Source organism: Parasteatoda tepidariorum, chromosome 9 (genome assembly GCF_982258835.1).
Source record: "Parasteatoda tepidariorum strain Cologne lab strain chromosome 9, Ptep-v5.0, whole genome shotgun sequence".
NCBI classification, from domain to species: domain Eukaryota; kingdom Metazoa; phylum Arthropoda; class Arachnida; order Araneae; family Theridiidae; genus Parasteatoda; species Parasteatoda tepidariorum.
Window position 1 is genome coordinate 47279229 of NC_141763.1, and position 12334 is coordinate 47291562.

At 26.4% G+C, this 12334-nt stretch overlaps 1 protein-coding gene across 2 annotated transcripts in view; it reads right to left on the minus strand.

Annotated features, from left to right (window-relative positions):
- Positions 1–1542: 1542 nt before the first annotated feature.
- Positions 1543–12334, minus strand: part of LOC107441153 (protein FAN) — a 40467-nt gene continuing 29675 nt past the window's right edge. The window contains exons 24-33 of one of the 2 annotated variants that reach the window (XR_011638109.1): positions 11804–11871; positions 11552–11619; positions 10690–10751; positions 8996–9057; positions 8200–8250; positions 5894–6025; positions 5280–5318; positions 4913–5015; positions 4619–4728; positions 1543–1713 (exon numbers count right to left, since the gene is read on the minus strand). Coding sequence is in view for 1 of the 2 variants with exons in the window: in XM_043039703.2 (XP_042895637.1) it covers positions 1616–1713; positions 4619–4728; positions 4913–5015; positions 5280–5318; positions 5894–6029; positions 8200–8250; positions 8996–9057; positions 10690–10751; positions 11552–11619; positions 11804–11871 (797 nt within the window). In the remaining variant the exon portion in view is untranslated. Of the gene's footprint in view, positions 1714–4618; positions 4729–4912; positions 5016–5279; positions 5319–5893; positions 6030–8199; positions 8251–8995; positions 9058–10689; positions 10752–11551; positions 11620–11803; positions 11872–12334 lie in introns of both variants that reach the window. The other variant, XM_043039703.2, reaches the window with a different exon arrangement.

The following is a 12334-nucleotide window of genomic DNA, read 5'->3' on the forward strand; positions in this document are numbered from 1 at the left end:
GCCTTAACAAAGGTGAACTTATTTTTGAGTTTCATTGTTTATTAAGTTGTGTACAAAATATATGAAACCCTGATTACTGCAAAGGCAAACTAGGCCTAGAAATTTGTAAATAAAAGTTCTGTATAAATAGTGTGAAAAAAAAAGTTCCATAATGAAGTGGAAATGTATTAATTAGTATTTATTTTTTGAATGCTGGATCCTGATTTATAGTTTTAAATTTTTTTATAGTTATAAAGAAATAAGGTATTATTAAATAAATATTTTGGTAGAATATAATATTTTGAAAAATTGAATGGTTTTATGCTAGTCAACTGAAGCATTTATGCAAAGCGTTATGTAATTACTAGCTCCCTTTTGTTTTCAAATCCACTTATTTAATAAATTATCGCTTAAGTTATTAAAAAGGTTAAATAAAAATCAGCATATGAAATTGTTTAGTACATGGTAAAAGTTTTTTCTTTAATGAATTTTATTAAATACAGTCAAATCTCGAACTTGACAGGAGAAAAAATTAGAAATATGGGAAATCGCATGTTATCAATGGTAGAATAAAGAAAAATGCTCTTTACATACCTTATTTACTATTCCATACTTATTCTAAAAACACTTTTTACACTTTCACTTAAAAAAAGATTCAATTGTTGTTTGCTTCAGAGATGTGTAAGAAAGTTTGTCTATAACACTTTCTAAGTGAACTATAGCTTTAAATGTCTCCTCTGACATATTCGGCTGCCTCTCAATAAATCTCCCTACAGTGTCCACTGCAGAAAGTGCTTGTTTGTTAGTAACATTGGGCGGTAAATCTTCGATTTCTTCATCCTCTTCCGATAGTTCACAAGAAGCTTTCGTTTGAGCGATGATATCATTGTCATCCCACTGACCACACACTGTTACTGCATCACCTACATTTACAAAGTCATGAAATTCCATGTCATCAAGCTTCATGAGTCCGGTCAATCTGTTCACATCATTCCATGCCATGTCAGCCATTCTTAAAATTTTTTATTTTTTTTGGAATATTTTTTTAATTTTAGAAAAAAAATCTACATTATTTATGGAAAAAAAAATTCGTGAAATCAAGTTTTTTTTTAACATTGAGTGTATAAGGAAATTTTTTCTTTTCTTCCAGATATCGAAAAATTCGTGAAATTGAGCTTCGAGTTAGCGAGGTTCGACTGTATTATATTATTGATGTATATACTTAAATTCATGTTTTGAAATAAAACAGCTTGATTTTCAATTAAGCTTAATACAAAATGGGCTAAAAAGAGTTAAGCATCCATTAATATTGCCAGTTTGAATGGGTACCCTAAAATTATTGTTAGCCTTGGGCCCTATTTTTTCTTAGTTTGACCCTACAAGAGGTGCATTTTAATAGTCCAGTAGATGGCTGTCCACTAATAATAAAGAAAATTTTTTAATTAACTTAAATGAAAAAAAAAATTTAGTTATGCTCTAAATGGACACAAATTTATCCATTAACTAATGCAAATTTTAGAATTCTTAAAAGTTTTTATTTTTAAAACATGTAAAAACAAACTCTTTATATCATAAATTATCACTTTTTATTTATTTACAGTTTATAAAAATTAGATTATATACATTCATAGAATTTTCAGCCATCTTCTATACGCCAAGCAAGTACTCTATAATCACCTCCGCCTGTTACTAAAATTTTACCATCTGTTGATGCAGCTATGCAAGTCACAGGACCTAGATTTATGTAAAAAAATAACTAAACAATACTGAAAGATTATTTTAATTTCATAATTTTAATCTATAAGTTTATAATTTACAAGTTTAGAAACTTAATAAGAAATAAATTATCTATATGACAACCAATAATTTAAAATTTTCACTAATTGTACACAGGGCAACAATAATTGTACAAGGATCAGAAGAAAAAAATTTCACAATTAAGTTATTCACTTAAATATTTTTAAAATAAGACTTGGTAGATAGGAGAAAAATTGAACCAGTTCCTCTAGTAATTTTCTGTTTGAGGTGGTAATTTGCATTCCTCTCTTTGAATGAATAATGTTTGTTTAGACTTTAAAGCAACATGAAGATAATGTTGGTTAAAAGTTAACCGCAACATAAAAAGTAAAAATCATGCCTTTTCTATTTTAAAAATTAAATTAATAATTCATGTAAGGAAGTTGTTAATGAAATATATAATTTTTTTTTCCTAATTGAAAACCATTTTATTATAAAAGCATGACAGAAGTAATTAATATACTTTTCATACATTCAACCATAATTAGTCTTAAAACCACAAACATTTGAGTTCGTACTTAAAATATGCATTAACATAGTGGTTTTAAAACCTTTTGCCTCGCTAACCACTTTCTAAAATCCGAAAAAATAAGTGTCAAAACCCTATTGTAATTATCTTTAATAGGTAAAGCAAAAAACTTTATATATACATATATTATTGTTACAATGTAATTTATAAGAAGAAACAAAAAATATCTTAGTACAAAAATCTATATAATTAATATAATAACTGAAATGAATAAGAGACTGACTCGTAAAACCAATTCGCTTTATGTTAAATTTGAAAAACTCAAACTCTTGACGGAATATTTGTGGAAATTCAAAATTTAGCTTTATGTTTGACAGTTCTAGTCTTAGATCAGGTTCTGCATAAGTTTATGTTGAATTCTCAGATCATTATGTTATGCAAGAAAAATATTTTAATAATGACTTATTTGTTCCTGTCACTACATAGAATTACAAATAAACTAAAAAATTTAATGGCTTTTTAATTCCTGTCACTAGTAAAGTTACAAATTTACACAAAATCTTGTGCCGAAAAAAAATATGACTTGTTAATTCCTGTGTTGATTCCTGTCACAGAATTTTCCATCATCTCCAGACTTTTGAGAACTGCCCATTTAGTAGCATTGCAGTACATATGTAAGTAAATTTATAATTTTTTTCACGTTAGACATTTAATAATATTTTAGTGGACCACCAATTGCAAAACAATATCAATTGTTTTAAAATTCAGGAGCATCTTAGAAGTAGGAAATTCAACATGAAGCATTAGATTTTTCTCACAGATATGTACTGAATAACTAAATACCATTGACAATGAAAGATCTGTCAATAATTTAAGCTTGCAGGACATAAGATTCCACTGATTAAAGTTCATTTCTTATTATTTTTGCTCTAAATTCCTTTTGCAAACAATTCACAATTTATTTATCATTTTGGTCTTATTAAATTAAAAAATTTTTTACTTGATTTTACACAATAATTTAATAAAAGGAAGAAATGTGTTTAGATCTGCACTTGTGTTGCAAAGTTCTATGTGGCTGATGTACTGAAATGTTGTTTGGTGTTGCCTTTTGACATGAATTTAATATTATATATATATATAGTCGAACCTCGATTTTATGTACTTTAATTTAACGATTCATTGAATATTTTTTCTGTCTCAACAAAAATTATGTTAAAATGGTCTCATTTAACAAATTTTTAGCTTTGATTTAACAAACAACAATCACTGGAAAAAAATTCGCGCATAAAACTAAAACTTTGAATATTTTTTTCACACCCTAATCCAAGGGTGCAATTATATGTACGTACAATGTATTCAGTTTTAAAAGCAACTAGCATTAAAGAATATAACTTAACGTATAACTTATAGTTTTTAAGCTCGTAGTAAACTAATAACGTAGTATCTAAGGGTATTTTGCATTGATATTTTTATACCTTACTCTTTACAAAAATTGATATTCGATTTAACGAATGGATTTGTTGGCCCAAATGAATTCGTTTAATTGAGGTCCTCCTGTATATATATATGCAATAATGTTTAACCCCTATTTTTTGTGCAAAAAATATTTTTTCAACTTTTTTTCTCTCCATAGTATATATATATACAATATATATATATATAAAAATAAAAATCATTCTTGAAAAGTTTCCCGTTCATGTAAGTACATTTGAATTCGCTACATGCTTTATAAATGAAACTTATATTTCATCTATGTTTTATTCTGTTTTTTATTTTTATTTTATTTTCTGTTTTTACGTGTTATTTTGACTTTTTGTTTTCTATTTTATTTGTTGTAATTTCTGAAAAATTTTTTTTGAGTGCTCCTCACACTGTATTGATACAATATCAGAAAGCACTCTTTTTTGCGGATATAATCGTGTGGGCTGATGAAAAAATTATATCTTTTATTTTCCGGATTTTTAAAAAAAATTTTATCCTTTTTTTTTCTCCAGTTGTTTGATATTTTTTATTTCCTTTCTCCCCCCCCTTTTTTTTTCCATATGTCTGTAATTTTCCTTTGTTTTATCTTCATTTTGAACCTATATATATATATATATATATATATATATATATATATATATATATATATATATATATATATATATATATATATATATAATAATAATTCCCCCCTCCCTTTTTTGGAGTAAATAATATTTTTTAAACTTTTTTTTTCATAGTACACATGCTCTACCTTTTGGAGAAACACAGGGAAATGTAATGCAGTTCACTAAATGCCCCACATAGCACATTTTGAGAAGATTTGTATTATCATTTAACATGCTACCATTAGCTCACTTATTTTTCATACAAAAACAACTAAAATCATACCTGTGTGTGCTGTTATGGTTTCTAATAACTCTGGATTCATAAGGTCCCATAAAAGAATTTTTCCAGATAATGTTCCAACAAATGCCGTACAACCATCCCATAAAATACACCTGAAACGAGAAGGATAAAAGTATTTCTATATTTTTTCAACTATAATTTGACTAAAATAATGTCTTATTATGCAACATACAAATTCGGTTAAAACTACATAGAGAAAGAAGTAAGATGTGTTATTTACTTGTTAAGTTTAAAGTTATTCCTTTTTTTCCAAAAAAAAAGATATATTTTAATTACCTAATGCCTTCTGCACATTCTGTACTATAGAGCAGTGTAGCAGTATTCACATCTATAACATTCAACACACCATCACTTCCACAAGTAACTATTTTCTGACCATCTGGGAAATCAAAAATTACATATTTGAGTAAAATTTTCTATAAATTGAACTATATCTAGAACTATTACAAGGTTGATATTATATTGATATATTATGTTTATATCTAGATATCTATATTTATAAAATCTAAATATTATGATATTGATGTATCTGGAACTATTGACAGAAATTACAGCAAATAATTACAAAATAGTTATGAAAAGGCAAGTTAACTTGTCACCAGTCAACAACGTGTTAAATTACAATTTAAACCATTTTACTTACCTGGACTAAATGGTACAGCATGAATTACATCTTTGTGAACTAGAAAAAAAAACAAGAATAAATATTAGTCTTTCTTCTCCAAAATACTATGTAAACTATCTTTAATATAAAATTTTTTTGCCTAACTTAAAAAATTATACCCGTATTAATTTTTTTAGATGTTTCAGAGGAAAAAATAATTGGCCAATTTTATATACAGTATGTTCTCGATATCTCAAAGTTGTTAAAAAAATTCGAGATATAGAGTTTTTGAGTTCCATACTAAACATGTTCTAAAAAGTCATACCTAAATCCATGATTTTTTTTAAAAAAAATAGTTAAAATCATGACATTTCATGACAAATTTTGTTCAATACTGAAATTCATGACTTCATAAAGTCATGAAATTCATAAAGTGTTAAAAAAATTCTATTTCTGGGCTTAAGAACAGGATATTGGACAGGATAAACACGAAACACTAATTTTTTTCTGTTAAGATTTTGTCATAGAAATTTAATATGTTAATTTAATAACATATAATATGTTTACATATGCATTTATACATTCTAAAACTAATTTTTTCACAATTACTTAACATGTTCTGATACTAAGTTTTTGAATTATGCAGTACTTACACAAATGACGACCTAATAAATAATATGTATCCATATCCCAAATGTACACTTCACCAGAATCAGTGCCTGTTACAAGAAGATGATTTTTGTCATTCAAACTTAAACAACAAACACTAGCTTCGTGATCTAATTCTGCCTAGTAAAAAGTCAAAATAAAAAAATTTTTTATTATAAATAATATTTTAGGGCATAAACTAACATATAATTTCCTTTTTTTACATAATAAATAGCATTTTTTTTGTTTACTAGAAGATGTACTATTGTACTATCCTTTTTATACCAAATCATACAATTGTACTTTTCTTTTCACTACAAAATGTGTCATTTTATTTAAGATGACAATGTTTATTGTTAAACATTTCATGACAGTTTCACAGCATTTATAATAATTATTTTTTAACAATGCATATTTTTGAGTGATTCAATTTTTTTTATTCCCTTATGAATTTAATTAAACAGAGTTTACTAAGGCAATGGAAATATTTTAAAGAAGATGAAACATTTTAACAACATAACATATTCATTGAAACACAAAAGCTGTGGCTATTAACTATCAAGACTGATCTAAGTAGCTAATTAAGTTATATAAGCTAAAATTAATATTGATAATTTTTTTACTATAATCGAAATTGCTTTGACTATCCAAATACAGTCGAACTCGTTTATAACGAGCTCGGATTTAACGAGAACTCGGATTTACCGAGGGAAACGAGAATATTTGGTTGGATCAATGTTAAGTCTATGGAACAAAAGTCGCTTTTAACGAGCAAGACCCGGTTTTAGCGAGCAATATTTTTCTGTTTTGCAACCTTTTTTCTCATCTTTCTAGTCTTTCTGTCTTATATTTTTTTCAAAATGGTAAAAAATGCGCGAGAAATCGAAAAAAAAAAAACCGCGAACTGAAACTTAATTGCACTTATTGCTCTAATCTAAAACTTTATCGGTTAACGAAAAAGTAAAAATTTTACCGGAGTTGGATGACGGTGTTAAAAATATCGAAATCTGCAAAAGGTATGGATTGTCTTCATCTACTGTTTCCACACTGCTAAGAAACAAAGCCAAGTTAATGGATGCATACGACCAAAATAAAACAGACTGTAAGCGACTGAGGAAGTGTTTGAAAGAGGATTTGGACGAAGCGTTATTGAAATAGATGAAGGTGCAACGTAGTGCTGATTTACCTGTGAGTGGACCTATTCTAAAAGTGCAAGCAGAAAAATTTGCTGAACACTTTGGATATTCTGAGTTCGTTTGGTTAGTTATCATTAAATTAAGTAAAGTATTTAATTAAATTAATTAATGTAATTAAAGTAAGTAAGTATTAATTAAATTTTAAGTAAACTTAATCATTTGACCTCCCTCTTCTGGTTGCACACCTGCCTTAAGGACCCGTTTATTACGAGCACTCGGATTTAACGAGTACATGTTATGGTCCCTTTGTGCTCGTTATAAACGAGTTCGACTGTATATCACTAACATTGACATTTAAAGAATGAAAAAAAAAATGTTAATTACATAAAAGTTTTTAAGACCTACTCTTTTTATTTACTTATATATTTTATATTATATATATATATATATATATATATATATATATATATATATATACAGTCAAACCCCGCTATAGTGGACACGGCTTATAGTGAACTCCCGGATATAGTGAACGAAATGCTCGGTCCCGTACCTTGCTATACACGTATAATGTTATTTTTAGTGGATATAGTGAACCAAAAAAGTGAGGAAGTTGGATATAATGAACTTTTTTCTGTCTTCGACTTATTTCCCCCCCCCCATTTTCTTTGCAAATAATTTTGAAATTTCTACTTCAAAATAAATACATATACCGATTTTTAAAACCATCTATAGAAACTACTTTAATGTGCTCGAATGGCAGGTTAGACAGGTTCAAAAAGCGGAATAACAGAAATTCAGGAAAAATTATCTGAGAGTCGGGAAGTGCTTCCATATCTGATGTTGAGAATTGCTCATCAGCTAAAGATTACAAATCTTTTTTTTGTACGCAAGACGAAGAGTGATGAAAAATAACACATTTTCTGCTACTACATAATATTTTTCAGTCATTTATTTGAATAATGTGTATATGTTATATGAATATAATGTAATAAAAGGGAGGAGTTTGGGAACCATTAGTGAAATTGCCTGCGTAACGGATATAGTGAACTCCCGGTTATAGTGAACCGAAATTTCGGTCCCTTGAAGGTTCACTATAGCGGGGTTTGACTGTATATATATATATATATATATATATAAATTTTGAATTACTAAATAATTAATGTGGCACTGACCTTTAGATCAAATGATGGCTTCATTCCCTCACTTGATTCATATAACCAGACCTAAAAAGAAAAACAGCTTTTGACACAACTAAACAGATTGAACTCTAAAATGGTCGAATCTTCAGGTAAGATCTTTAACAATGGTAACAGTATCAATATTGTATCGATAAATATCTGTTAACATTAAGCTATTTTTCAAAATTCCGAGTTACTTTCTTATGAACGAAAATCAGTTTCTTTCTTTACCATCTTAAAAGGATTTAGTAAAATAAAAATAAAAAATTACTTTAAATATATCTTTATACAAAATAAAAAGTATTCCATCAAAATTTAAGTTACTAAAGTATTTTCATTAGCTTGAATATTTTTTTTTTCTTTTTTGATTCAAAATTATTATTAACTTTGCACATTTCACTTCCATTTTTTTACAAACTTAAACTGATAAATGCATATTTTATAATACAAACCATCAAAACATATTTATTTATAACTAATTTAGAAAATAGAGCAATGTATTTTCACTATTTTGTAAGGAATTTCCAGAAATATACTAACATTTTTAGTATTTACAATTTTTTTTGTGGACTAGTCTTTAAAGCTAAAATTAAGAATCCCATTGTTGGTCAGTTATCACAGTGCCTAATTTAACAGAAAATTAAAATTAAAAATTTTGTAATTTTCGTTTGATTTTATGTAGTAAAATTTTCATGAGAAATTGTTTAGAATGAGAATTTCTCTGTTATACAAACTGTTATATTTAATGTGTTACTTATCAACGTTGATATAATTGTGATGAGATTCTTACCTTTGCAGTTGAATCTAAAGAAGCAGTGACAAGGATACCATTCATAAAACTAAGATCTGTAACTGAATAAAATTTATAATTAATGCATTTTGGTAATTATCTAATCGCAGGAAGTAGGAACACATAAGCCTAACATTGATTGTATTTTAATGTTATTTTATGAAATCTGTAATTTTCTTACTACTGTAACTTAGATAACAATTATTTGATGTTCTAAACAATATTTTGAAATCAAAGTATTGCTGAATGAGGAATATATTAATAAAAATTTTTAGATGTCAAAATACTAAAAATTTTTTTTTAACATGTCTAGAAAATTAATTTTCTTATTTAAATAATTTATTTTGGCAGTGTCTCAAACACTACAAAAACTAATTTTTGCAGTAAATTGTATTACATGGAAAAATTAAAATCAATCTTTTTTTTAATTCAAGCTAGAAAACTCTAAAAGTTCTAATTTCGAAAATGTAGTTAACCTATACATTTTCAATTGAAACAAGCTCAACTTTTATAAAAATAAACAAATTTTTAAAAAAGTTTTAAGCAATGACGAGTTTTTTCAGTCACGTACGTTAATAAACAATCAACTTAATTATTTTTAAGTCAGATCTACAAATGATGAAGATTACAATTCAGTCTATTAAATAATATGGATAAACCATAAGTTTTTTAGAGTGACATTATAATGAAATTTTAAAATCAAATGAGTAAACTAACATTCAACCATTAAGTCAATAAGCTTTATTTTATTCTTTTTTTTTTTTAAAATTCTTTTATTGTACAATTGTGGGGATTCTAAAGATTTTAGAGAGCATGAAGTAAAATAAGCTTTTCTGAATATTATTATAATAATGAAAGTTAATTTTATCCTTTTTATTTCAACTTTTTAGTTAAATGTGGACAAATAATAATTTAATGTTAACAGAACAGAAATTAAATTTTCTCTAAACAAGTTCAAATAAATAAATAAATTTCAAACTTAAAAAATTTAGTTTCAGACATTATTAGGCTACATATTTAAAAAATAAAAAATTAAAAAAAAAAACTTTAAAATGAATAGAAACAATAGAAAAATGCCTTCTTAAAACTGTGGTCACGATGAATAAATTTTTTCTATTTACAGTAAACCATAATATTTTCTTAACTCAGATATTTGAATGCTTCCAAAATGACATTCAACATATTTTTCCACCAAAATCAAATGATCATCCACTTATCTAAGTCTTCCACCAAATCCCATTAGAAAGCAAAGAACATCACTTTCAATTGAAAAGCAGCTTCTTTAAACCCAAACTAGAATAAATATAATGTTTCCTACACACAGCATACTATAATATGTTTTTAAACATAGATATTTGAATGATTTCAAAATGTTATTTAACATGTTCACTAAACTGAAATGATCTTCGACTTATCTAAATCGTTCACTAAATCACCAGAATAAATATGTTTCCTACTTACAGCTAACTACTATATCATGCTCCTAAGCCTAAAGATTTCAGTTCTTACTATTATTTAACTATTATTTAACAAATTCTGCAACTAAAATCTTCAATTATAATATATAATTAAGCAAATACCAGAATCATTATATTTTCAAAGTAAACTGCAGTACTTAAGGAAGTACTTTTGTTAAACAATGCTACAAATAATATTTTATCACAAATGATGTTTGATTAACAAGACATACCTACCAGAATCATCATGAGCCATTGTTGTTGCTAAGAGTTTTCCATATTCTACATTATACAAGTATCTAAAAAATGTATAAAATTATTTTTGATATAATGTATCTAAAGAATTAATAATTTATTATCATTTAGTGAAAATGAAATTGGTAATAATAATTTAAAAATAGAAAGCGTGTTGTGATAAAAAATCACAACAATCTACAAATCACTATAATATAACATTATATATATATATATATATATATATATATATATATATATATATATATATATATATATATATATATATATATATAAAAAAAGTACTGTAATCAAAATCAAATAAACAATTTTCAAATAATTGTAAAGATTTTACACCTAATTACTTGTGAGATTTAAGTTTTTGTTTGGCATGAACTAACAATAGCTTAAAAAGCTATTTAAATAAACTTTATGGTAGTGTCTAAAGTGGGCAACTGTACTGTGGGGGGTACGCAGAAAATTTTAGGGGTATGCCACATTTCTCATCAAAATACTTTATGCCCTCAGATGTGCCCAAAATAATAGAAAAACAAAATTAGGGCAAATTTTTTTCAATGAATATCACTGTATTATAACAATAACAGTACTAATATGCTCCTACAAATACTCCAATCTACATTTTGTTTCAATTAGCGTTATTTTTGTTTTAACTCTACTTAAAAATGACCGTTAGGTATTTGTGGTTATATATATAAATATATATATATTAGATGTACAATATTACAGATATATGTTAGATATACCATATTACGATATATATATTCTTCTCTACTTTTAATTACATTTTTTTAGAGTCAATAAAAATTAAGAATAATAATACATTGCAAGCGATGTAAAAACTTACATGTAATTGTCCCAGGAACCTACAATAACAGTTCTGTCATCTGCCATTAAAGAACAAGATGATAAAGCCTAAAATTATAAAAAATAAATTTTTATACAATTGCGCAGAAAAACTTTTATCTGATTTTTTTTAATTGATGGAGCTAAACAATTCCTTTTTCAATACATAGAATATTAAAAAAAATATTAATAAAATAAAGAAAATTTTTCTGAAAAAATTCTACATCTAACATAAGATAGTGAAGAAACTTACCATATTGTAAACTTTAATGCTTCTCAATTGTTTTTTTTCTTCCAGTGAATACATTTTCAAAAGTCCATCTGTCAAATGAAAAATAAATAAATAAAGACATATTTTCATTACTAAACCAGTTTTTGGTGAAAAATTTCATTAACAAAAAGAACTTAGTGCAAGTCTAAGAGACTTTTCTTCTTTGCACTTATAATACAGCCAGTTAGATTAATAAGACAGGAGGCGCTTCGCGCTTTTGTACCACAGGTCTGGGATTCTATCCTTGGACTGGGCAAGGGTGACTCAGCCTTCCACCCCTTCACATTGGGGGTTCCACGTTCAGTTAACCACCCAACTGGAACATCTACTCCAGCATCCCAGAGCCCAAGGTCAAGAAAACTGGGATGAGCACAGTGTCACTGAGTTTATTTTAGACAGATTAATAAGTAATATTTTTGCTTTTTCTATTAATAAATATTTTTTTTTTAAATTCTGCATAAGCTATAAGATTTTGATGATAATAACAAGACACAAACATTAACAAACCCAGCT